This window comes from Sus scrofa, chromosome 9 (genome assembly GCF_000003025.6).
Source record: "Sus scrofa isolate TJ Tabasco breed Duroc chromosome 9, Sscrofa11.1, whole genome shotgun sequence".
NCBI classification, from domain to species: Eukaryota; Metazoa; Chordata; class Mammalia; order Artiodactyla; family Suidae; genus Sus; species Sus scrofa.
The window spans coordinates 130,453,097-130,478,825 of record NC_010451.4 but is presented as its reverse complement, the minus strand read 5'-3'; the positions used below and the strand labels follow the sequence as shown (position 1 = coordinate 130,478,825).

General features: G+C 40.6%; 3 protein-coding genes across 14 annotated transcripts in view; 2 read left to right on the top strand and 1 right to left on the bottom strand.

The window, feature by feature from the left end:
• Positions 1-4,972, top strand: part of VASH2 (vasohibin 2) — a 37,454-nt gene extending 32,482 nt beyond the window's left edge. For all 3 annotated transcript variants that reach the window (XM_003357589.4, XM_003357590.4, XM_013979956.2), the window contains one exon: positions 1,949-4,972. In XM_003357589.4, the coding sequence (XP_003357637.2) occupies positions 1,949-2,021 (73 nt within the window). In that variant the 3' untranslated portion in view covers positions 2,022-4,972. The remainder of the gene's footprint in view (positions 1-1,948) is intronic.
• On the bottom strand, positions 2,443-24,914 carry ANGEL2 (angel homolog 2). Of its 10 annotated transcripts, XM_021063850.1 has the most exons (10): positions 24,392-24,582; positions 21,762-22,087; positions 20,019-20,272; positions 16,069-16,325; positions 15,070-15,139; positions 13,483-13,904; positions 12,498-12,624; positions 11,795-11,852; positions 9,315-9,478; positions 2,443-7,879 (listed from the first exon to the last, which is right to left on the bottom strand). In XM_021063850.1, the coding sequence occupies exons 3-10, from the start codon at positions 20,023-20,025 to the stop codon at positions 7,728-7,730; spliced, it is 1,257 nt and encodes a 418-aa protein (XP_020919509.1). In that variant the 5' UTR covers positions 20,026-20,272; positions 21,762-22,087; positions 24,392-24,582; the 3' UTR covers positions 2,443-7,727. The 10 variants fall into 10 exon arrangements, 9 of the variants coding, with proteins under 9 accessions (XP_020919509.1, XP_013835406.1, XP_013835407.1 ...); XM_013979952.2 differs by lacking the exons at positions 20,019-20,272; positions 24,392-24,582 and adding an exon at positions 24,692-24,914; XM_013979953.2 differs by lacking the exons at positions 21,762-22,087; positions 24,392-24,582 and adding an exon at positions 24,651-24,787.
• Positions 25,242-25,729, top strand: part of RPS6KC1 (ribosomal protein S6 kinase C1) — a 230,954-nt gene continuing 230,466 nt past the window's right edge. Inside the window, exon 1 of the mRNA XM_021063845.1 lies at positions 25,242-25,412. The gene's annotated coding sequence lies outside the window, so the exon portion shown is untranslated. The remainder of the gene's footprint in view (positions 25,413-25,729) is intronic.

Below are 25,729 nucleotides of genomic sequence, written 5' to 3'. Positions count from 1 at the left end.
TGTAAGGGAGGTCAGAAATACTTTATGGGAAGTTCCCGTCGTGGCGCAGTGGTTAACGAATCCAACTAGGAACCATGAGGTTGCGGGTTCGGTCCCTGACCTTGCTCAGTGGGTTAACAATCCGGCGTTGCCGTGAGCTGTGGTGTAGGTTGCAGACGCGGCTCGGATCCTGCGTTGCTGTGGCTCTGGCGTAGGCTGGTGGCTACAGCTCCGATTCTACCCCTAGCCTGGGAACCTCCATATGCCGCGGGAGCGGCCCAAGATAGCAAAAAAAAAAAAAAAAAAAAAAAAAAGAAATACTTTATGGGAGAAGTGGCATCCGGGTTGGACCTTGACGAGGTGACAAGACATGGGGGAGGTGTTCCATGAGCCACGGTGCAGAGGCAGGAGTGGCCTGGTGTCATCCTCAGATGCCTGGGAAGATGCTTTGTGCGGGAAGCAGGAGGACGGGGGGCAGTCAAGGGCATGGCTCTAAATTCTGGGGAAGAACTCTGTTTTCCACTACTTGCTAATCACGTGACTTGGCTTTGAGCAAGTTACCTAACTTTCAGTGCCTCCTCTTCTTCCTCTGCAAAGTGGATAGTAACATTATCACCCCCATAAAGTTTAGTGAGAATTAATTCATCCACATAAACTGCTTAGAATAATGGTTGGCACAGAGTCAGTGCCTCATAAGAAAAAGCTATTTATAACGGTGATTTCTCAGCACCTGGAAGGCATGGGGAACTGATAGAAAGGATGAGGAAAGTTTTAGAAAAAGGAGGCCAAAGAGCTCCAAATTCAAGTGCACTAGGAGTTCCCTGATGGCTCTGCAGCCTAAGGATCTGGCATGGGCTCTGCTGTGGCTCAGGTCACACCTGTGGTCCAAGTTCAATCCCTGGCCCTGGAACTTCCACATGCCTCAGGTGTGGCCAAAAAAATAATAATAATAATGAAATGCATCTATTTTATTTTTTTCATCTTTTTGTCTTTTGTAGGGGTGCCCCTGTGGCACATGAAGGTTCCCAGGCTGGGGGTCTAATCGGAGCTGTAGCCGCCAGCCTACACCACAGCCACAGCAACACGGGATCCAAGCCGTGTCTGCGACCTACACCACAGCTCATGGCAACGCCGGATCCTTAACCCACTGAGCAAGGCCAGGGATCCAACCCGCAACCTCATGGTTCCTAGTCGGATTCGTTAACCACTGAGCCACGACAGGAACTCCTAAAGTGCATCTATCTTCAAGGCTGCCAAATAGCAGAGTGTGGGAAAAGAAAAGGGAGACGTTTTAGAAACTACCAAACACAGAAACTACCAAAAATGTGGAAATTCAGTTCCTCAGGGCTGAGAGGCTCCAAAGTGAGGAAGCCAGGAGAGTGGCCAAAACCCGGCTTCCGAGGCGATGGCGTGCCTGTGGCTCATGCCTACGGCTCATCACGGCAGTGACCCCAGGGAGCTACCATAGGGCTGAGTGGTCGGCGTTTGTTTTTTCTCTGTGGCCTGTTCTGTCACTGACTTCCCAGCAGGTGCTGGTGGTCGTGGGACTGAGAGAAAACAGGCCATTACAGATTTCTCCCAGCAGCCAAGAGACAATGTGACACGAGCTCTCAGGAAGCCAAGGTTTCTAGAATTTGGCTCAGATGGTTAGTGTGCTCATAGTAGACCTTTTTCAGACCTTTGCAAGGCTACTTTAGGTCTTAGAAGTTAGAGGCTAACCAAATTCAGGCTTGGACTGAACAAACTTTGAGCAACCGGTCAATTTTTTTGAACTCTACCTTGAAAGCCTGTTCAAAATGTCCCTTAAAAACCTAGAAAGGTGGACTGAAGAACAAGAGGTAGAGCTGGGAGCTAAGGCTGGGGAGACGGGGTGGGGACAAACGCCAGAGGGGAGAGGCTCTGACAATACTCAATAACCGTTCTCATCCCACCCCCTGCCCCGCACCACCCCTCTGTCTGTCACCCCTAGGCCGGCACTGCCTGAAAAGAAGGTGGCTGATCTCAGCACTCTGAATGAAGTGGGCTATCAGATCCGAATTTAGTCCAGCCATACAGCCAGCAACAGGGCTTCTCTGGTGCTTCCCTCTGCACTTTACCCAGCATCTTCAGGAGGAACTGCAACTATTTATTAAGAACTTGTGGCTTTTATTTTTAAGCATTCACTTGGAAATAGACTCTGAGTGGGTGGTAACAATTTAAAAAAATTCACGAAGGGACAACCACGCAAAGGCTAAGTAATAAACCCCACTGGGGCTGGACTGTCTCCCTCACTCCAGATAGGAGGGATAAGACCATAACTGTAGTTTTTTATTTTCCCACTTACCTGCTTTGTTTTACTTGCTTTGAACATTATGCCTCACTAGTAGTAAATGTTCGTGAAACCCTCCCTCCCACTTTTGATAGAGTTAAGGTAACTCAGTATTAATGTCTTTTTCAGCAATAACAGAGGCAAAGGTTGGTGGGTTTTTTTTTTAAGCAGTCAATATTACCTCAGCATCTTGACATCAGATATGCAAACTTAATGGTGTTTTTGTTTTTTTATATCCCCTTTGTATTGTTGCCCCAGTATTTCCCCTGGGGATCTCCACGAGGTTTGGATTTTTTTTTCCCCCTGGTGCACATGTGCGATGAGATTTAAGGTATTACATGTACGTGTTTTACTAAAAAGCACTGATATTCTTTTGGCAATACGGGAAACCATTTTCAGGATCTTGGAGTTACTTGTTAATCTTTCTTAAAGCATCCACAGACAGCAGTTTTTGTTCATTCAAAACAAAACAAAAAAAGCACGTTCAGGAGCTAGTCTACAGTCTGTCACTAACATTTAAACTTTGCAGACTCCAGCAAAAAGCACAAAAGGCCATGCACTGTGCCCCTAATTGAGCGGTACTGTGATTACCTGACAATAACACGCTCAGAAAGGCAGAGGCCAGGAGTGAATCAGTAGGTCATGAGAACCAGGTGAACTTTCTGTTGACATTTCACCTGATTTTTAAACTCTGAGTCAGGCCTCGATTCTGCAGGACTCACTGCTGTTGGAGATGGGCTCTGATGTCTTATATTAAGACCAAACACGGCACGACGTCGTTATCTTCCAGTACCTTGCTTTTAGGTACTGCTTCATGACATTTAGGGACTGGTATCAGAAAATGTGAAGACGTCGAAAAGCAGAACCTTATTTTTAAATGGAAAAGTCTTCAGGTACAGTGTTATACCTTCTAGGGTGATGGAGTCCACGAAGCCTGGTAGGAATATCTGGCCTGCACGGGGTAGTGCCAGTGTAACTTCTGGCTGCAGAGCACACAGAAGCGCCAGTGGCCTTCAGAGTCTGTATGTTGTCAGCTTCTGAGTCACTTGTTTGATGTGAGTAGCCATGTCAACTCATGGATCAGAAGGCCTATTTAAGTGGAGTCTGCTGGTCAACAAAAGCGCTATTTCAGTCTCAGTGCTGCCCCTCTGGCTTTCTTCAACTGAAGGTAACTTGGGAAGGGAGTTAAAAAAAGTAAGAATCTGCTCATTGAGATTCTTTATCTCTGAGGGTGACATGAAAAGCCAAATGACCTCATCCTTCAGCCATGGGCACCTGAGTTCACTTTACCCTCAACAGTATTAAGTTTTCTTGAAAAAGGCGCTCCAACGTCCTTTACATGAAAAAGGACCAAGCAAGCGTACGTCTCCATCAGGCCAAAATACGCAGATGCTAAAAAGCTGGAACGTCATCACTTTCTTGGAGAAGAGTGTTACCAGAGTTTAAGATGAGTTGTCTTTGGGTCTCATGGCCGCATATATGTAGATGTTTGGAGTCATCAGTGAATCACTTTATTCTCATTCTACAGCATACCGTCTTAGCCCTCTGTCCAGATGAAATATGAGAGAGCCATCTATACAGATAGACCTTTATCAATATGAAAATTTATTACAGCCAATAAGTAGACTACTTATCAACACTGCAATCGTTCTAAGAGCTCAGAATAGGATTTTCCAAGGATTAGGTACCGTCCGATCCAAAAATAGAGACTGCAGTCTCTTGTTCCCCTTGGAAAGGGGGAAGAATAGGAATACAAGCTGTTTCTAACACGCTGATGTCGAAGCTGTCAAAATTCCAACTGGCTGGATGATTCAATTAGCAACCTGATTTTTTCTTCCACACTCACTTCCTGATTTGAAGATTCACTTCCCCAAAGCAAGAGTTAGTCAGAGAAACCAAAAACTTAGTTGAAAATGTTCTTAGTTGTTATTCTGGTTTTATTGCTTACGGAAATGTTAATTTCTAAAAGATATGAAAAGGTACCAAACTCCTAAATTGTAATGAAGTAGTCGATAATAAGGCCAGAAAAATAACCCGTAACATGATTTTACCCCTTAGAATTGATTTTAAAACGGGCTATAATTCAAATGATAAAAAAACTATGAAATGATTTAACATCTTATTTTAAAGTTATTCATGCAAGAGAAATTTTATGCTTAAGGCATTATGGCAATACATGCAAAGTTTAAATGAATGACAGAAATTCTGATTCTAGACTACATGTGCTGTTTCGAGTACACTTTATTTCAGAAAGTGATATTTAGTATTTTCTATACTCTCTGAGGTCATGAGCATTTCACTTTTTCTAAGTCAGTTATTTCATAAGGATTTTATTAATAGATATTGGTAAATAGAACTTTGGAAATCTTAATTCAGTATTCTTACTATACCCAAGGCTTTTTGTAAGCTATAGTTTTATGTACAACCTTGTACAGTTTTTTTGACATACAATTCAGAATCTTGTTTATTACTCTCTTGGACTTTGTTCTGGCCAATACATTTTTTTAAACTCTTCTAAGAAAAATTGTGATTGTTTTAGTGGGTATTTTTCTAAGTAAATGAAAACTTGTATAATGGTATTTTAGAGAATGCCAGATAAGTGCATGTTTCAAGTTAATGGTTTTCTCATCACTTGTATGTTTATACACAGCATGGGACTTTAATAAAACCATCCTGGAAACTCAAGGATTGTTTTTCTTGCAATTTTTTTTTTCCTGTCCTCTTGTCATATACTTGTCCCAGTGAATTAATTTTCACTTTTCTCACCCTTGTCTTTTTCCACAATTTTCAGACTCTGTTAAACATCACTCTATTTTGATGTATCTTAATTCACTTATATTTTGGCATCACCCTCAGTAATAAAGGCTGAAAAGGGTAATGCGATCGTTTGGAAGAGGCAACAGGCCAGCCATACAGCTTAGGATCCTTCCCACAAAGCTCCAGGCACAGATGTGCTCATACAGTAATTTATTAGGTAACTTATAGGGACAGAGTGTATCTGACTGGACGTCTGTTTCTCCAACCCCTTGAACTCTCTGGATCTCTTAGTTTTTTAGGACAGCAGCAGAGGATTAAAGGCAGACAGCTGCTAAATTCAAAAAAAGATAAGATTTCAAACACGCATACCGACATCAAAAGCTATGGTAAAACAAAAATATAATGACTCCACAGTATCCCTTTCCATTTAAAACTTGGAGAGCAGAGCTCTTGAGACTGGGAGATTTGGTTTCAGCAAGTAACCAAATTTAATTGCTTCTGGCAGGTGAATACGAGGCTCCAACAGAGTTACCAACTCTTCTGACCAAAAAAGTAAAGGCAAGGGGACAGATAATTTTAGCGGAGCTTTAAAAACCTGTGACGATTACACCGACCCTTTGGCCTTCGGTACACAAAATAATACTTCATTCTATAAGCTAAAGTAGAAAGCAATTTTATGGAGTAACCCTATTGAAGTGAAGCACATGAAAAGGGCCTGATATCACAATATATTAATTAGGATACAAAAAAATTAAGTTTTTTCACAGATGTTTTCTGGGATGTTAGCTGATCAATAACACCTGCCTATAAAGTTCGTCATTAAGAAATTCTCACAACACGAAGTACTAATTAATGAATCATTTTTCTTTCCCCAATACTAAAAGGGAACAAATACACTATCTGCTGTTATTATTTGATGATGATAATATCTACTAATTAGGACACATAATAAATATTCTGAAGACTGTCACTACAAAATGTGGAAAACCTTAGAACTATAGTTAATACTGTAAGTGAACAAAAAAAAGTGAGACATTACACAGGTGAAAGTACTTATTATTACAGTTTTACTAGGGCTCTAAGTCTTTATAACCCACATGCCTTTTGGGGATATGCATCTGGTTTACTTATTTATTAATAATTGTAGTAAATACATTAGTAGAAAAACTTTGAAAGTCTAAGACTATAAAGTAACTACTGCTTTCTAATTTAAGATGAGGCATTCTATTAAAATTCACTGTAAAAACTTGTATAATCAGTATAATTCCATATAAAATTGCGACTGAGTAAAAATGGACATAATTCTTTGATCCCAACGTCTAAAAAAGAGGAAATTTTCACTTATGTTTTAAATTTTTGATTCAAACCCTCATGCAGAGCCAACGGGAGGATCTTTTTGACCTGCTCTTTACCTCTTTATAAAAAATGTCAGCACCATGTCACACTGCTGCATCATGATAAAAGGAAATCGTTTAGAAACAAAACCACAACAAAAAAGTTAAAGCATCAGGTCTCCAAGTTGCTATCTCCCCTCTAGAGTTTTGCTGGCTTCCTCTTACTTTTGAGGCAAAATAAAAATAATCTTATAGCTGCCACTTTGTTCCGAATACAGTTTTCCTAATACATTTCTACAGGGTTGGTTCAGTAAAACAAAATCTCCCCCCTCCCTCAGGTCTTTTCTTAAAACTGAATAGAAAAAATAAAATGATTACTGGAGAAACATAGGCCTAACGCCAGTCTCTGCCGTCTTGGGATCCTGTGATGTCTGCTGCAGGATGGAGAATGGGCCTGTAGAAAGCATCTCATCCTACTAGTTACAGGGACCTATGTACTTTCCTAATAAAATGCAAGCATATTACACGGCTCAGGAGAGTAATATGATGGATTAAGCAATTTGTACAATTTCAAAAAACATTATCAAGCCGCTTCAAAAACAAACGAGGAGTTCCCTTCGTGGCTCAGCAGTTAACGAACCCAACCAGGAAGCATGAGGATGCGGGTTCGATCCCTGGCCTCGCTCAGTAGGTTAAGGATCCGGCGTTGCTGTGAGCTGTGGTGTAGGTCGCAGACACGGCTTGGATCTGGCATTGCTGTGGCTGTGGTGGAGGCCGTCGGCTGTAGCTCCAATTAGACCCCTAGCCTGGGAACCTCCCTATGCCGCGAGTGCAGGCCTAAAACAAACAAACTGAAACGGCTGGTCACTTGTGAACAACCCAGTGACGTCAGAGATGAACGAACAACAAACACATGATGCGCCCAACAAACATGATCCTCATTCAGGCCTCCTGGAAGGGAAATGAGCTGTGGGTTGCATGAACTCGGATATTTTGGATCCACTTATAAAACTTGCCAAACACATGAAATGAAATTCTTTACTATAAGGACTGAAGAAGCTGCACTGTTTTTAAAAATCACTGTCAGTTTTACTGGAGTTTAGAATATTTACAATTCTTTTACAATCAAGAGCAATTAGATCTCACTTGTCAGGAAAATATTTTTTTCATTATTAAAAAAGAAAACTGTTGTAAACTTGTCTCTTCGGCTGTTTCAAGCATTTAACATAACCTCTTCAGAAATTCCACAGCGTAAAAATAAATAACATGCAAACTCTTAAGAACAACTTTACATCATTTGAAAAAGAATAAAAATGAGAAAGCAAAGTATATACATCATCAAAGAAGAGTCAGAGGTCAAGTCTGAACTTAGCCAGTAAAGGCAGATGATCGGAAGAGTTATTTTCATTTGGAAGTCCATTAACAGTCCATAAGTCTTGTTCTGTGAGAAGGGACAGTCTAGCTAGAAGTTTCAAACCACCAACCAACGCAACTCCAGCTCCTACATTAAAGAAGCACATACATATTTAGGGACACTGTGTCAACAGGTTATTGACAAGTCTTTTTTTCTAAACAGTGATGACAGGTAACTTGAGATCCCTCAGGAAGTCTAATATGAAACAACTTTTAGAATCTGGTTAAAATCCTACTGAGTTATACCCTAAATATGATTCCCAAACAAACAGCAGTCTTGATGTTTGGTTTTTTTCTATTTCAAGTTCTGCAAATCATCTTTACAAGAAACTATCAATGTTATACATAAGAATAAGAGTAATTTGAGACTGACAACTTCCTGAGAAATTCACTCATCAACATTTCTGTAGTTGTACAAGAGCAGACATACCCAGCCACATCAGAGAGGGAAGTCTGAGATGACTGAAAAACACATCGGTATAATTTGCTCCCAGAGAGTGAGTGCCCACAGAAGTAGAGTAAATGAGGGCATGTGCTTATTAACGTTAACTTTAGCGATGCTGGTCCACAGCACACTTCCGCCACCTAGTGAACGTTTACAAAATGACAACTACCAGAAGCTTATTAACAAATTCAATGCATCAAACTATTTTGTAGAGCCGATCCAGTGGAGAGGAGTAAACCATCTCCTGAGTGTTACTAATAAGGTTATCCTTCAGAAGGAAGGAAAAAACAAACATAGAAAAAAGGGGGAAAGAGAAACAGCTCTGAAAAAAAGGGAAAATCAGAAAAAAAAAATAGCTGACCAATTTAAGATTTGGGTTTTCTAATTATTTTTTTTGACTTTCAGTTACTTTAAATGGAAATTTCCTCTCCACATTAAATCCTTTGACTAATATTTAAAACCTTGTTTTCACATATGAAGAAAAAATGTTACTATCACCTTTGCATTTTGAAAACACACATATTATAGACTTCTCTTTCCAGAAAGTACCAACATTCCAGGGTCAACATGACAAAACTGTCCATTGTTGGCAGTACAAGCAAGGTCCTACAATGAAGGCAGCATACTTTAGTAAGATTTAAACACAAAACTGTATAATGTTGCTGTACCAAAAAATGTATTGCTGTCATCAAAAATGTATAATGTTGGGTTCACAAAAAAAAACAAAAACAAAGAAAAAAACCCCAATAAATTCATGGCAAGTAAAGCCAAAAGGCAATATGAGAGACCTGCACTGTTAACTCAAGAAGCCGGCTAGGACTACAGCATAGAGCTGAGGATATACTTCTTGGGTAATAACTTGCTTTGAGGTGTTGCACTGCCTTCATCTTTCGCAGGTGAAAAACTGACTTACTCAAAAGACATTACCAACCTGCCAAGGAGATTACCAGTTTAAAAGTATTTTTCATTTCTAAATCTAGAACTTCACCTAGATGTTTACCTAACTTTCTCAACTTCAGCCTTGAAGTTTCAGTGACTGTTTTCTCAAGCAGAATTTAAGATTATATGCATCCTTTACCTTGCTGCCCAGCAACACCTTCCTTTTCTGCAGAATAGAAAATATAATCCACAGTGATGGCACTTCGGGAATGACAAGTGGTCACTTCTGGAATTCCAGTCTCAGGAAAGTAATGTGAATAAACAGATGACAAGCTAAAATGGTGCTGTAAATTTGAAGATAATCTAAATTGAAAAGAAAAATATTTAGCGTCCATCAACTTTTTCATGGTTTTTATAATTCCTCCTATTTAAAGCAATACTGCATTTAATTTTCAGAAAAAAACAGGTATTAAGACAATCTTATTTATTTATTTGTCTTTTTGCCTTTTCTAGGACCGCTCCCTTGGCATATGGAGGTTCCCAGGCTAGGGGTCTAATTGGAGCTGTAGCCACAGGCCTAAACCACAGCCACAGCAACTCGGGATCCGAGCCACATCTGTGACCTACACCACAGCTCACAGCAATGCCAGATCCTTAACCGACTGAGCGAGGTCAGGGATCGAACCCGCAACCTCATGGTTCCTAGTTGGATTCTTTAACCACCGTGTCACGACGGGAACTCCAAGACAATCTTACTTATTTAAACAGACCATATCACAACTTTGCATTCCTTTACCCAGACAGTGATATCCAAAACCCGTTACCAGAGCTGTGATACATGGAGGGGGGAAGCTCATTAACATACTAATGTGATTTTTAAAAAACTAATTATAACATATTTTAGAGCCTCCAGTTACTAATGAACACATATTCAAAAACACTTTTTAGCTTTCTATGGTTTTTAATAAAATTAAAATAGCCTTTAGGAATGCTCTTTAGAACGGACAGACTTCTGATGTCAGAGGGGCCATATTTTTCCATGAATTGTTCTTGCAATGATTCAGACAACGTTGTACTGCATCTTAAAACAGCTTCTATAGTGGTTTGCATTTACCCCACACTACAAATGCACATAATATTATGGGTAAAAGGTTTAAAAATCATTTCTAGCATGGATTTTAGGATCTTTTATGTCAAGAAAAGCACACAAAATTAAAATTTTTTTTTAATTCATCCAACATTTGCCAAACATGTTCTAAGTTCCAGGCACTAGCTCATCCTAGGTGCTGAGGATAAATAGATAAAGCTGCTGCTCTGCTCTTAAAGAGCTCCTATGTCAATAAGCAAAGGTAATTGCTTCCAAATGCTCTACTTCCAAGTTTTAGAAATTTTTATGTCTAAGGACTTAAATTTATAATACTATTAAGCATACAGCAGGTATCCTGTAAACTGCTGTCTCTCTACCAACATTTCAGTTTACAGATATAAGCTATGTGTATAAACACACTACATTTATATAGATACTAAAAAGTATCTTTTCTTTCTTTTCTTTTTTTTTAAATGGCTGCACCCACGACATATGGTAGTTCCCAGGCCGGGGATCAAATCCAAGCTGCAGCTGCGATACACACTGTAGCTGCAGCAACACTGGATCCTTAACTCACTCTGCCGAACCAGGGATCAAACCCATGCCCCCAGAGAGACAATGCCAGATCCTTAACCTGCTATGTCACAGTGGGAACTTCAAAAGTACTTTTTCTTTATACCCCAACTCATTATAGAAAGATTTTAGAACTACTAGAAACGAAGTATTTGTAAGTAAGAGTAGCTTTTCTATTAATCTCACTCAGGGAAGTTTGTATTTTGAAAGGTTTAATCAAGAATTGTTTTAAAGGTCGCCACAGCTGCAGCGACACCGGATCCTTAACCTGCTGTGCTGGGCCAGGGATCAAACCTGGGTCCCAGTGCTCCCAAGACACTGCTGATCCTGTTTCACCACAGCGGGAACTCGAGTAATTATCTTTTTAATTATTTTTTTTTTTTTGGCCTCGCCCACAGCATGCCAAAGTTCCCGGGTCAGGGAGGGAACCTGAGCCACAGGCCACAGCAGCAACAGCGCTGAGTCCTTAACTGCTAGGCCACCATGGAACTCCAAATATCTATCTTTTTAAGTTTTAATCTTTTTTGGATCAATTCTCCCATAGATTTTTTTCGAGATCCAGGAAGTCAAAGGAAACTAAGGCTCCTCTTAAATCTGAAAGGTATTTTTCTGTGATCTCGACCTCTGTTTAAATACGTAAGAGCAATATATTTCAAAGAGTACTACTAGCTGGTTCCGGTCCATAAACAAGCTGCTTCCTTTAAATAACACTGCTTAAGCACTTATTTTATGTCAAACGTTGAGTTTTGCATGCTTTGTCTCATCTAATCTTCACAACAACCTGAATTATAAAGAAACTGAACTTTAGGAATGTTAAGTTTCTTGCTCAAACTCACACAACTAAAAAAAGTAGCAAAATGTCACTTTGAGAACTGGGGTCTACTTGACTTAAGAGCCAGCATTCTTCACCAGCACCAAGTATCATCAGCTTAATTTACCCAAGTAATTTTTGAGAAATGATTTTTTTTTTTTAATCCAACTAAAGTCAGCAAAGGTCACTACTGTTTTCCAGAACTCACTTTTCATCTGTTACTAGGACCTCTGTTTTGTCCACCTGTGTCTGTGTCAGATCACTGCCTGTAAGGACAAAAGGATACAGGTTAATACTGTCACTGTTATTACTTTGTTCTGGTTTGCCTTAGTAGTACTCCCTTTATTTTAGGAACAATATTTAAGACACATCTGGTTTAGATTGATGCCTCGTTCATTAAATGTTTCATGCTGTAATCTATGTTTTGATGGTCTCCAGAATTAGCAAAAATAAAATGCAAACATTTCCAAAGTAACATGCAAGTAATTCATGCAAAGACAATTTTGGAAACAGAACTTTAAAAAATTGATAGCTCTTAAAAAAAAAAAAAAAAAAAAGACTAGGCAGGAGATCCCCCTGTGGTGCAGCAGAAATGAATCCAACTAGGATCCACGAGGATGTGGGTTCGATCCCTGGCCTTGCTCAGTGGGTTAAGGATCTGGCATCACCGTGAGCTATAGTGTAGGTTGGCAGCTGCAGCTCTGATTCGACCCGTAGCCTGGGAACTTCCATAAGCCACAGGTACGGCCTAAAATACAAACAAACAAACAAACAAAAAAGGACTGAACAAACAATGATATGTTTTTATATGTGAATATCCATCACTGAGATGTTATCCCTTTAAAAATTTAATTTTTTGTCTCCAAAGGAACACTACATTAAGACTGCCCGAATGTATTGCAAACACTTACCTGTCTTTTCTACTTTGGGTACCTGTTGTACCTCATACACACAGTTCTGTGAGATACCTAGGTTTGGGGGCCAAATTGGAATAGATAAAATTCTTTGTCCCCGTGAAGACTGTTCCTGGCCAGATACCTAAACAAAATTTCAACAGGTATCTTAGGTGAATAGATTTTTAATAGTTTTATATATTGTTTCTTAAAGAAAAGGGAATCCAAGAATGGTAAATACTACCCTTTATTAATTATATTAAATGATAATTTGTGCCTATAAAATCTCATTGAAATATAATTTAGAAACACTATTTACATGAAAATGGTGCTCTTTTCATATGTATGTTTTTCTCTGATTTGGACAGCTAAATGATCTAATATATAGCTTGGGACCAAGAAAGCTGCTTTTTTTGCTACCTGCAATACAGTTCCTGTTTTATAAAATACTAACAGAGATCAACTCTCATAAAATTTTAAACTATCACTCAAAACTCAGTGGTAGAGAACTTATTTTGGTTAACATACCAAAGATCAAATGATCTCAAGTAAGCAGAACAAAATACAATGAAAATAAAAACATGGGATAAATTACACTCAGCTAAAGAATTAAAATATTCAGCCCTGAGTAAAGGAAAACTTGATCTAAGTAAACAGTCAACTGTACTGTCCACATCCAGCATTCAGAATTCTATTCTGCTACCGTGTGAGTGGCTCCTTCTTTATGAAGCACTCGTGTAGACCAAGGCTCTTACTTCTCTTCTTCTCCCCCTTTCTGAATTCTTTGCCACCTGTCAATTTCTCCAAGCAGAATGTTGTCACAAATGGATGGAAAACATGAAATTCACTCAAGTGACTATGATTACTTGTGGGCAGCTGTGGACAAGCATCGCAGCTTGGTCAAGCAAGGGTGCTGGTTTTCAAACAGCCCTGAGATGACTGTGCTCACTTTACAATGAACGGACGAAGTCCGCCGTCTAAAAACGAGGAAGGAAGCGCTTACCTTTCCTATGGCAAGTCCTTCATAATTCAATTTTCCTTCCTTTATAAAACTATAGAGTGGAGAACCGGGAACAGAATTAAAGTCACCACATATAACAATGGGGCAGAAGCTGCCATCTTTCTGATGGGCAACACTGGAAATCTCTGCCAGAAGCATTGCCAACTGAGTCAGCTTAATATCACCTCGCCTCGGATTATACAGCAGATGTGTGTTAGCTACACAGATTGCGGGAGAAGCAGCACTGGGACTTTTGGGCTGCAAGAGTAACACTAATCCAACATTGTCTCTGTCCAACAGAGGAACATTAGGGCGGAAGAATTCCACTGGGTTCACGGATAAGAGCGAAAATTTGGAATGTTTGAAGCAAATGGCACAGCCATCAGGTTTCTTTCCTGTCCGCATCTTGTATTCACAGTGATAGCCTATAAAAAAGAAAGAAATTTCACAGGAAGATGATTTTAAAATATATATATACTAAAACCGTGCTTTGCCGTGCAAAAAAAGTTTAAACATATGGCAAAACACAATTCTGCTAATTTTTTGGACAGTGTTTACCAAAGCGTATTTTACAAAACCTTAGAAATATCAGATGTTAGTAACTGTTGGAACAAAAAAAGTCTGGGACTGGGTCTAACAGGTCTCTTTACTGGGAGACTTCAGTGTTATACACGCTAATGTTCATTATCACAGTCTCATTTCCATCTTAAGAATGTAAAGTCATGGAAAAGACAGTAAGGCCTTGTAATAACCTGCCCCCCTCCCCACCACCCCATATTTCTCACCTTTATGCCTCTAACTCCTCCCCATCTGCTCCACTCTGCATGCAGCAGTCTCCTCACCTGCCTTAAGGCGCTCCAAACTCAGGGCCTTTCTTTTGCTATTGTGGCCACCTGCAATGCTCAAGCCAGGGCTCGTTCCTCCACTTCCTTCAAGTCTTTGCTCAGATGCTACCTTCTCTGACCATTCTGCTTAAAACCGAAACTTGACCCATTCGCCTTTCCTCTGCTCTTCTAATGCACTGTTCACCTATACGGTTGGTTTATCCTCAGCCTTGCGCCACTGGAGTACACGCTCCACAAGGACAGAGACTGGTTGTCTGTTTCACTCACTGCTCTATCCCCACTGCCTAGAATAGTGCTTGGTCTGTAGTAGACCAAAAGTATTTGCTGAATGAATGAGTGCAAAATAGGCAGCATTCCTCAGAGGACCTGTTTCTAGAAGTGTTCATTCATCAAACAGGTTTTTAACTTCTATCCATCAGGAAGGGTAGATTCACTGGTGTTGATGAACTAGACAGAACGGCTACATCTCATGGAGCTCAGAATCTTCGGGATCTGGCAGTGGGCAGGGCTTCTAAAAAGGCAGCTATTAAGAGATTCTTATACACCTTTCCATTTGAATTAAAATTATGTATCAACCCCTGAGTTTCCATTGGAAATACCTCCATCTTTTCCTGGTCTTTTGAAACAGGTATTAAGTTTTTGCAAACTTAAGATTTTTAGTCCAAACACACCACACACCTTTTTAGAAAATTATGCTTTAACAACCCATAAAGTAAATCTGGCTAACATAAAAGTTACATTGTACCCAATGATTCCAAACTTGGCCTGATTTCTGTTCCATAATGATCTTCTTGAACTTCTTGCAAACAAAGTACCTTAGAAGAAAAGAATGGCTTGAATTAAAACAAAGAAATGCAAATATGAATTTTCTGGGGCACTTATCTTTAAAAATGGGCTTCTAAAATTCTAAAAACCTGATTAAATTTGAAAAGACAATTTTTGTCTTATAATGTGTAGGTCGATCAAATTAATGTCTCCAAATATGATCGATCTCCAAATCCCTGGCCTTTAATTACATAAAGCCCTCTCACTACCCAAAACTGGTATTTCAAAAAGGAAATATTCATAATTTACATGTCGGGAATATTTTTCCTGAATTTACATGTTCATTAGTACTAAATCCTTTCTTAAAAGATAATTTCTGACAATCCCATCATCTGGATTAATTTTTCCATGAATTATTTAAATTCTGAATCAAAGGAAATATTTATTGAATACTTAATATAGTGCCAGTTCCTGTCTCAAAACTTGATTGATTAAAACTTTTGGAGTTTTTTTGGAGAAATTATATAATTACTACATCAACAACCATTAGCAAGTTATCCCTTCAAACTCATGATACCCTGGACGTTCCCGTCACGGCACAGGAGAAACAAATCCGACTAGGAACCAAGAGGTCGCAGGTTCAATCCCTGGCCTCACTTAGTGGGTTAAGGATCTGGCGTTGCCATGAACCGTGGTGTAGGTCTCAGACGTGGCTCAGATCTGATGTTGCGGTGGTGGTGGTGTACGCCAGGCAGCTGTAGCTCCAATTCAACCCCTAGCCTGGGAACCTCCATATGTTGAGAGTGCGGCCCTAAAAGGCAAAAAAAAAAAGTCATGATACCTTGTTAAAAACTGTGCCATCACTCTAATTTCACATCTCCCTTCTTATCCCACAAACAAAAGGGCTAGGACCATTTAGCTTGGGAATGAATCCAACTTTTCCTTATATGAAGAACTGGGATGATTGTTTTGCACTTACATCTGCATCAAAGTGTTTAATTTCTTTCAGAATATTGGGAAACCTAAAACTCCAGTGTAATACTGGCTGCCGGCAGTGTCTATAAAGGTGTGAATTGTCTTCCAATAAATCTTGTGAAAGTATATTATAGGACATCACTGAAAAGTCAAACTTGTTTTCACTGTTGTCACACACAGGATCACCATTTTTTTCTCCTAGGATCTTCGTTTTTTCTTTATTATGATTACACATATATTCCCAATGCCGTTTTATTGTGCCTGTTAAAATATATTAGACAAAATATAAGGACTTAATAAAAACCAGACTATTTGTCTTCCTGTATATATTTTCTTGCCTTTTAAAAATTCCCATAGGCAAGGAATGGAATGTTTCTCAACATAGCACTTAATAACTAGAAGTTGTCATCAAACCGATTACAAAGGCAGTAAAATGATACAGTGGTTGTGGTATAAATCAGGCTTAAAAGGATCTAGCAAGCCATTTAGGAGGCTGGGAATGTGTGTTAATAAAACCAAGACTATAGAGGAGTCATAGTTTCTCACTTCCTTGTGGTTACAAAGTGGCTATGCCACAGACATGCTCAGCAACTCCATAACCATGGTAATATATTTGCGTATCACAGCTGGCCTTTCAAGAAGATGATTTCACATATTTTATAACCTATTAATATGATAAGATCATCAAATGATTAACTAAGTTCCAGAAATAACTCATCTAAAGAATTCTGGTTTAGACATGAATGAAGTGTATATAATGACAATATATGGAAGCAGTTGTTTACTGGAAGAATGCAAACCAAATGAACAAAAGAAATATTTTCAATGCACACCAAAGCAAAAGTTTAATATAACATAGTTACAGAATGCTAGTAAATGAAAAGGCCTGCTTGACAAACCCAGCATGCAGCAACCAGGAATGTGTGATAGTTTATATTCTGCAAAGACACCATGTATCCTGAAAAAGTGATGAAAAGAGAATCACATAGCATGAGATTTATATAGACAGTCTTTGACTTAGAAATGACCACCAAGAAAAAATTTACATATGTCGCTATATATACACACACACCACCATATACACGTGTGTATATATACACACACACATACACACACACACACACACACACCCCTTTGATATGGTCTTTCTCACTCTACCATTAGAGAGGATACTGTTACTGCATGGAAGCCATGAAGGAAAAATGTGGAACTTTTAGAGAATCTGTGAGCTCAAAAGGAGGGGAAAACAAGAAATGAGATAAACTTGAGAAAAGAAATAGCTTTGGAGATGGACTTTCAAACGTGATTAGATTATATGAAAAATTTCAGCCCTACAATAGCTCCCTTTTCTTGCAAGAAGGTTTTCACTTCACTGGATTGCAATGCTTAAAATGCCATCAATTAAAAGTTGAGGAAAACTGTCCTATACATGGGGGGTGGGGGAGACTAAAAGGAAACATACCAGTATTTTTATTTATTTATTTTTGTCCTTTTGCTATTTCTTTGGGCCGCTCCCACGGCATATGGAGGTTCCCAGGCTAGGGGTCGAATCGGAGCTGTAGCCACCAGCCTACGCCAGAGCCACAGCAACTCGGGATCTGAGCCACGTCTGCAACCTACACCACAGCTCACAGCAACGCCGGATCGTTAACCCACTGAGCAAGGGCAGGGACTGAACCCGCAACCTCATGGTTCCTAGTCGGATTCGTTAACCACTGCGCCACGACGGGAACTCCATACCAGTATTTTTAAAGAGTAATTATCTCTGGATGGAAGGACTATCAAAGATTTTTCTAAATCTCCTATGGTGACAATATATTTACAATCAGAATATCAATACACTCTAGCAGGGACCTGGATGAGGCAGTCAAAGGGTACAAACTTCCAGTTATAGATAAATAAATATTAGAGATACAGTACACAACATGATAAATTAACATTTCTGTATGTTCTATATGAAAGCTGTCTAGAGTAAATCCTGAGTTCTCATCACAAAGAAAAAAAAATTTTTTTTTCCTATTTAATTCTGTATCTATGTGAGATGATGGATGTACACTAACCTTACTCTGGTAACCATTTCATAACTCAAATCACTATGCTGTACATCTTGAATTTACACAGTGCTAGTATATCTATTTTATCTCCATAAAACTAGGAGGAAAAAAAAGAATTATCAACACACTATAAAAATTCCCCATTGGCTCAGCAGGTTAAGGATCCAGCGTTGTCACTGCTGTGACTCAGGTCACTGCTGAGGTGTGAGTTTGATCCCTGGCCTGGGAACTTATGCATGCCACAGCCAAAAAAAAAAAAGAAAAAAGAAAAAAAAAATGCCAATGAAGTAAGAAATAAAAAAATATGCTCTGGTAAAGGACTTTAATCAGATTGCTTTCCTCAAAATCTAAATGCTGAAATCTGCTGCACTGAGGTAACAGAAATTTTAACCAGAAGATAGATAGCTTTTTTTTTTTGCTTTGCAGGGCTACATCTGTGGCATATGGAAGTTCCCAGGCTAGGGGTAGAATCAGAGCTGCAGCTGCTGGCCTACACCACAGCCACAGCAATGCAGAATCCAAGCCACGTCTGTGACCTACACCATGCTGGATCCTTAACCCAATGAGCGAAACCAGGGATCGAACTTGAATCCTCATGGATACTAGTCAGGTTTGTTACAGCTGAGCCACAACAGGAACTCAGGATAATTTTTCATTAAAAAGTGGGGGGGGTGGGGGAGTTCCCATAGTGGCCCAGTGGTTAATGACTCCGACTAGGAACCATGAGGTTGCGGGTTCAATCCCTGGCCTTGCTCAGTGGGTTAAGGATCTGGAGCTGCCACGAGCTGTGGTGTAGGTTGCAGTTGCGGCTCGGATCTGCCGTTGCTGTGGCTCTGGTGTACACCGGCGGCTACAGCTCCAATTGGACCCCTAGCCTGGGAACCTCCATATGCCGCAGGTATGGCCCTGGAAAAAGACCAAAAAAAACCCAAACAAACAAACAAACAAAAAAAAACCAGTTATGTTCCTGGGTGGAACAGGGAGTTATGATACCATGAAGGTACTAGGAGACTAAGGAGAAAGGTAAAGAAAAATGGGGGAAGGAAAGAAACCAAACTAAACAAAAGCCTTCAGCTATTACATAATTTACAACATAAGTTCACACTACAAAAGCTTATACATAATTTAGCATAGAGCTTATCCTTTGCCCAGGAAATGAAAAGAAATTGTCCCCTTCCCTATCCTTCATTAAGCAGGGAAAATCCTACTGCTAAAGGCCGAAACTAAAGCTAATTATACTAACTACAGAGCTAGGCTGAGATTTATAAAATAACTTCTATGGGGAAAACACAAGTGATTCTCCAGAAGTGATTACCGAGAACACAATTCATTCATGAACGGGGGACTGTCTATGGTCTTAGCCACAAATCATGTATACGAGATGGAAAGGGCTCTGGCCATGCAGACAAAATGTAAGCATCATCACAAACACAGAGCACTACCCTGGTGGTACCCCACATTAAAATATGAAAAATGAAAGTCTAAAACAGTGGTTCCTGTTTTCTTGTAAAATATGTATATGTAAAAGCATACACAAGCATTAAGATCTGTGCAGTCCTGGCAACTAAGAGGTGGTTGGCCAACTCGTTTTGCAATTCCATTTTTTAAATAACCAAGACCATCGCATGATCTACACAGCGGCTTTCAGACTTGACAGCCTGGATAACCCTTGGGCATTACTTTTCATGTCATGCCTATCAGTCCCTGGAATGTTGGGACTGGAGCTAAGAGGACAGGTTAAACACATTTTATCCTGACATTTGCTTTTCATAAACATACAAAAATGTGTTTGAATGCTAGGGTTCCATGGAAGACAATCTGAAAACCACTCAAGAGAGTGGAGCATCGCTGGCCTTCACATACTTCACAACACAGATTCACACTACAAAAGCTTATATACCTTCCATGCCAGGAGGAACAAGGTGATCACAGCAGAGAAGACAGATGACTCAAAGAAAGTAAGCAACAGGCCTGATCAGGTTTTTAGGGTGCCTAATCAAAAAGTCATAATTGTGTCACACACATCCTCCAAATACCACTTTAAAGTGACAGGCAAGTTAGCAATGCTGTTTTCTTGATTGAAAAGTAGTATTAGTGAAACAGCGGAAGTCACAAACATGGCTTAACGAAGAGCATTTTCCTTATTCACAACACCTAGGAAGAACGGACATATAAAGAGTCAGGTTGCAATCAGAGATCATCAGTCTATACACGCAATTCCCCATCCATTAAAGGGAAACCAACACCACCGTGATTTCTGAGTACCTACTATGAAGCCAACCGTGTGCTAGGCACTTGGACAAGTCTCACTTCATCCTCCACAGGCTTTCAAAGTAGGCTTTAGTCTACACTAGGAAGCCAAGGAGCAGAGAGCTTCTGTAACCCGTCCAAGCTCCCCCAATTGGGGGTGGAGCAGAAGGAGAGCAGGGAGAGGTTCCTAAGCCCATGCTTGTGTCACTGTGCTACAGCTCCACCTTAGAGCACGCCACATTTACAAAGGCTAAACAGAGAAGGAGCGACTTGGAAACAATGGAAATGTGAGAAGCTATCTCAAGTCATCACGCAGTCCTAGATGTACAGATTGGGGATCGTTCTTAGGAACCTAATTTTAACGTCTCTAAATACACCTTCCGGTTGCTCAAACAAGTATTTGTTTATAAACACATGCAGTGGTTAAGTGCCACGCAAACAGATTTCCACTTTCGAGTACTTAGAATTTCTACTTAAATGTGCAGCAGAAGTTCTACTTCAAAGATTACTAAATACTCTAGCTCAGACTTGCAAGTGGGACTCACTCTGAATGTCTCTGACAAGCTTACATCAACTCCCCACACAGTCTATTTTCAAATATCTTCAGAGGAATGATCGTCACTAAAAAACCATAGCTCAGGAAGAAAGGCAATTCCAAATTTACTGAGACAACTCGTATGTTGGGAATGTGGGGAAGGGCAGGGAGCACAGAAAGCCTAGTGAATTGTTTAGAGTAAAAAGAATATGAGAAATACAGAACTAATCAAGACATCTAGAGAAGACTTTCTCAAAGTCAAAAAAGATACCGTTAAAAGATAAGACGTCCCACAGACTCTTGAGATTCTGTCTACACACCCCAGTATGAGGAATACAGATTTAATAAGCTAAAATCTGATTCTGTAAGAAAATCTTTCAGTTATGACTGAAGTCCTTTTGTCTTAAATAATAAAGTTAGCCTTAAAAATAAAACATGGTATTTCATTTTTAAAATAGATCTGTGGACTCTCAAGGATACATCTACCAATTTCTAAGAAGTTTAAGAATGTTTGTTTCAAAAACACTGAATCTGAAAATTATTTTTAAACTTAATGTTTAATCGAGCCCTCTGTTGTCTTCCAACCTTGGTCTATATGTAAAGTCGCTTCTATTTCTACTGCCAGAAATACACAGTTAATCGAAGATTAAAAAAAAAAAAAAAAAAAAAGATAACTTTTAAAACTAATTTCCTTTTTCCTAACAGAAGGGGAAAAAAACCCCAAAACAACTACTGGCAAAAAATAAACCCTAAATTCCTCTAAAACCTGCAGGAGGTTTTCTTAAGGATTAAATTAGAAAGTTTCAATGGGTCTATGGCTTATGTCTATTTTTGCACCAAGATAAATGTCACCTTTACCTTGGTGTTTTCTCCGTTTTGATGAAGGCTCATCTCCCTCAGAGTTCATGATGTAACTAGAGAGATGAATCAAAGACGTCTGGCTCAGGTTGTCAGGTCTCCAGTTCCAGGACTGAAACTGAGTTCTAGACTCAAACAAACAAGGTGGTTTCCAATTTAGCGAAAAATGCCTACTACTGAAGTACGGGTAAGGAGCACGAGAATAATGTCCAGGCCACCTCATACAACTAGAAATATGTCTGTTCCAGCAACACCTCTGCAGATTCTCCCACGGTGTGGTCCAGTCTCTGCCCAGACTCTTCTGGTGATGGGGTAACATGGGGTATCTAAAAGAAATAAATACACTCCTTGAGGCACCACTTTTTGTTCAGCTAGAGCACATAAAAATCTAACTTTGTTTCCTCAAGGGAAGGTAATGACTAATGTTTAAAATCTGACTTCTAAATCTATGAAGAATGGGAGTGTGGGGGCGGGGGAGGGGGGGAGCAGCTATTACTTTACTAGTAGCAACATCTGAATACACTCCCTAAACAGCTATGAGCCCTATTCTGAACACCTAACAGAATCCACCAGCCTCCTGAAACACCACACACACTTTGAAAAGTCCACTCGATTCGACTGAGATGAATCAGTCACCAAAATGAATTCAGAGGAGCTTTCTAACATCTAATAAAACTCAACGGACAAATAAAATCCACAGCAAACACACCACTCAAGTCAAAGAGAGAACATACACGCTGCCTACAATTAAAATGAATCTCTCCTCCAACCTGGGTCTGGAGTAAAAACATGTTTCTGAACAGGTTTTTTTTTTTTAATACCAAGGTTATATTGTCCCAACATTTTTATAGCTAAGAAAACCAAAGCCTATCACTACTCCACAAAACTACCTCTCTTGCTAATCACTAGGCAGATAATCTGTTTTTCCATCCTTTTTTTAGAAAAAACTTTAAAACAGGCTTCTCCTTGAGGAAAATGAAAGAGGATTACTTACTAGAAATTCACAAACCCTCCAAACCCAGCACTACCAATTATCTGATACCAATTAAGTTATATGGTAGGTTATAGCATGAAAAATGGCTCTAAATTAGTGTTATTATTTTGAATAGTATTGCTTTCGGGCTCTCTTGAGAAACAATGTAGGAGTTCCCACTGTGGCTCAGCAGGTTAAGAACTCAACACAGTGTCCATGATGATGCGGGTTCAATCCCTGGCCTCACTCAGTGGGTTAAGGATCCCATGTCGTCCCAAGTTGCAGTGTAGGTCACAGGTGCCGCTCAGATCTGGCATTGCTGTGACTGTGGCGTAGGCCTCAACTCTAGCCTAGGAACTTCCATATGCCAAGGGCGCAGTGGTAAAAAGAAAAAAAAAGGAAAGAAACAATGCAATTCAAGCATCATATTCTTTCCACTACACTATTCTGGTAAAATGCTAGGATTCTGAGAAAAACTTCCATCCTTTCCACCAGAATTCCTTAAAGGTATATTCTCAAGAGAGTGTGAATAATGTCCATTTTATCCCCAAAGGAACTTTGCTTAAATTGTGTTCACTGTTATTTGACTTATATGTTATTTTCCTTTTAATAGCATTAAAATTTTTAATTACATATTTACAATTTATGCATTCTTAACCTGTTCTCTGACTCAACTTGACTGTAAATCTTTAAAGGCATGGCATGGGCAGTCTATCCTGCTTTGTGACAACTCTGAAAGCCATGGAGTGGTGGGCACTTGCTCCATACATGGTCTATCCCAAGAAGTTATCACACTGAAATGCGACACTTTATTGCAAAACTTACTCTCCATATTTGCAGTTACTTATACAGATATCTTTTTCTCTTAAAATGAGCTCCTTCAAGGCCAGAGCATTCTGATTTATTTTAATCTGGATCTCTTCCCAAGTGCCTAGCACAGTGCCTGGCACACAGCTGGTACTCAGGAAACCCTGCTGAACTGAATCGTCAAGTTCTAGGACTACAGCAGTTAAAATCAGATCCCCATACCTCAAGTAAAAACTAATACAGTGCTGTGCTTCCCATGTGTGGTACACCAGTCGATTTCACACGGTACACAATTAAACTCTGAACATTTTAAATATCTAAGTATTTCTCTTAAAGTGTATTAGGAAAAAAAATCAATACATCAAACCCAAGATCTCTCGGATACTGCGTAGGACGACGCTAACTGTGGGCGTCACCAATTAAAGTGCCTTTTTAACAAAATTAAATGAATTAAAAATTGTTTAATTAAAATTTTTAAAATTAGAAAAGGTCTAAACTTTTTAAAAAATTAAGTGAGTTTTTTTTAAAGTGAGTCTATTTCATGAAAAACACCCAGTAAGTAATCCAGGTGTGGAACGAGAATTCGCTAACAATCGTAAAGGGTGATGTACCAGTGACAAAAGTTTGAGAGGCACCAACACGCCAACAAACAACCCCCTGGCTAGAGTGCACCGCGCCGCCCGCCTCCCTCGGGGTCAGGCGACCCCCGGACCTACTGCAAAGGCGGCCTCCCCGCCGACCCGCAGTTCCCAGAGGGGCTTCGGGATTGGGCGAGGAAGCCCGGGACCGGGAGGCTCAGGCTGGCCCGGAGGCTGCGTTGGGGACAGAGGGCCGGGACTCCGTGGCCAACCTGGTCCGCAAGGCACGAGCCGGGCGGGCCCGCGGCCGATGCGCTCCGCGCCCGGGGCCCGGACCCCGTCAGCCGCACGTCCCTCCAGCTGTGCCGAGGTTACCTATCCCTTAGTCTCCGGAGATCGGTCCCAAGCGCACCACTGCCCGGACCCTCTTCCTCTTCCTCCCCCTACACCCCAGCCCGCCCCGCCCCGGGTTAACCCGGGCCGCCCTCCCCCGCCCCTCCCTCCTCCCTCCCGCCACCCCACCCTACTGACCGGCCTCTCCCCACTACACAGCGGCCGTAGCCCCTCCTCACACAGCGCCACGCTTCCATCTTTCCCCTCTGCAGGCGTCCGACTCCCAGGCCTCGGGATCAGCTCCAACCTCTACAGCCGATTTGGCGGCGTAAAGCACCAGGGGTTCCCCATCACTAGACGTCGGGCCTCCCGGCCGCGCTGCAAAGCATGCTGGGAGGTTCAGTCTCATCCGCGGCCAAGTCCCCATCTTGCGCTGCGAAAGTGCCTCAATTGCCTCTACGACGAGTTGCGTTCAAAAAGCATGCGCAGAAGATGTGACGCAAGGGCAGCCATTTTGGCATAGGGCACACTACCCGACTTACGTCTTAAAGAAACAGGGGAAATAAATTAAGAGCTGAGCAGCTTTATTAAGGCTTGTGGGAGAGTACAGCACAGTTACTGATGAAAAGGGGCTGGGGAGTTCCCGCTGTGGCTGAGCGGGTTAGGAACCCGAGTAGTATCGTTGAGCATGAGGGTGCGTGTTCCATCCCTGGCCTCCCGCAGTGGGTTGAGGATCCAGCACTGCGCAGTTGTGGCTCAGATCCCAGCCGGCAGCTGCACCTCCGATTTGACCCTTAGCCTGGGAACTTCCATATGCCGCATGTGCAGCCCTAAAAAGAAAAAGAAGAAAAAAAAAAAGATGTAAAATGTCCTTCAGAGTTTCCAAAGGCGAATGCCCAAGGCAGGGACGTGCTCTTCTCTGGGTTCCCATAGAACAGTGGTGCCAAGGAAATTTTTCAGGTACTTTTGCATGAGCACATCTGCAGAGTTCACTGTTAAATGTACGTGTATGTCGTGTGTGTCCATCTCTATCAAAATTATTCCAGGACTCTAGATTCTTGGAAAAGAAAGAGGAGAACACTCCCGAGACACACACACACACACACACACACACACACACACACACACACACACGTGCGGGGAGGGGGAGAAAGAGAAAACGGAGGACAATGGAAAGAGACTAGGGAAATAGTATTCTGGAAAGCCTCCTGACCACTCATATAGGCTCTTTGGGAGAGCAGTGGAGCAATTTCTTGGGAACACTTTTTTTTTTTTTT

Excerpts from the sequence above, each read along its gene's own strand:
- ANGEL2 (XM_013979952.2), bottom strand. The coding sequence starts at position 24,879 with ATGGGGACTTGGCCGCGGATGAGACTGAACCTCCCAGCATGCTTTGCA. Across the intron at positions 16,326-21,761 it reads AAAACGGAGAAAACACCAAG|GCACAATAAAACGGCATTGG; the intron begins GTAAAGGTGACA and ends ATATTTTAACAG. Across the intron at positions 9,479-11,794 it reads GTCCTAGTAACAGATGAAAA|ATTATCTTCAAATTTACAGC; the intron begins GTGAGTTCTGGA and ends TTTTCAATTTAG.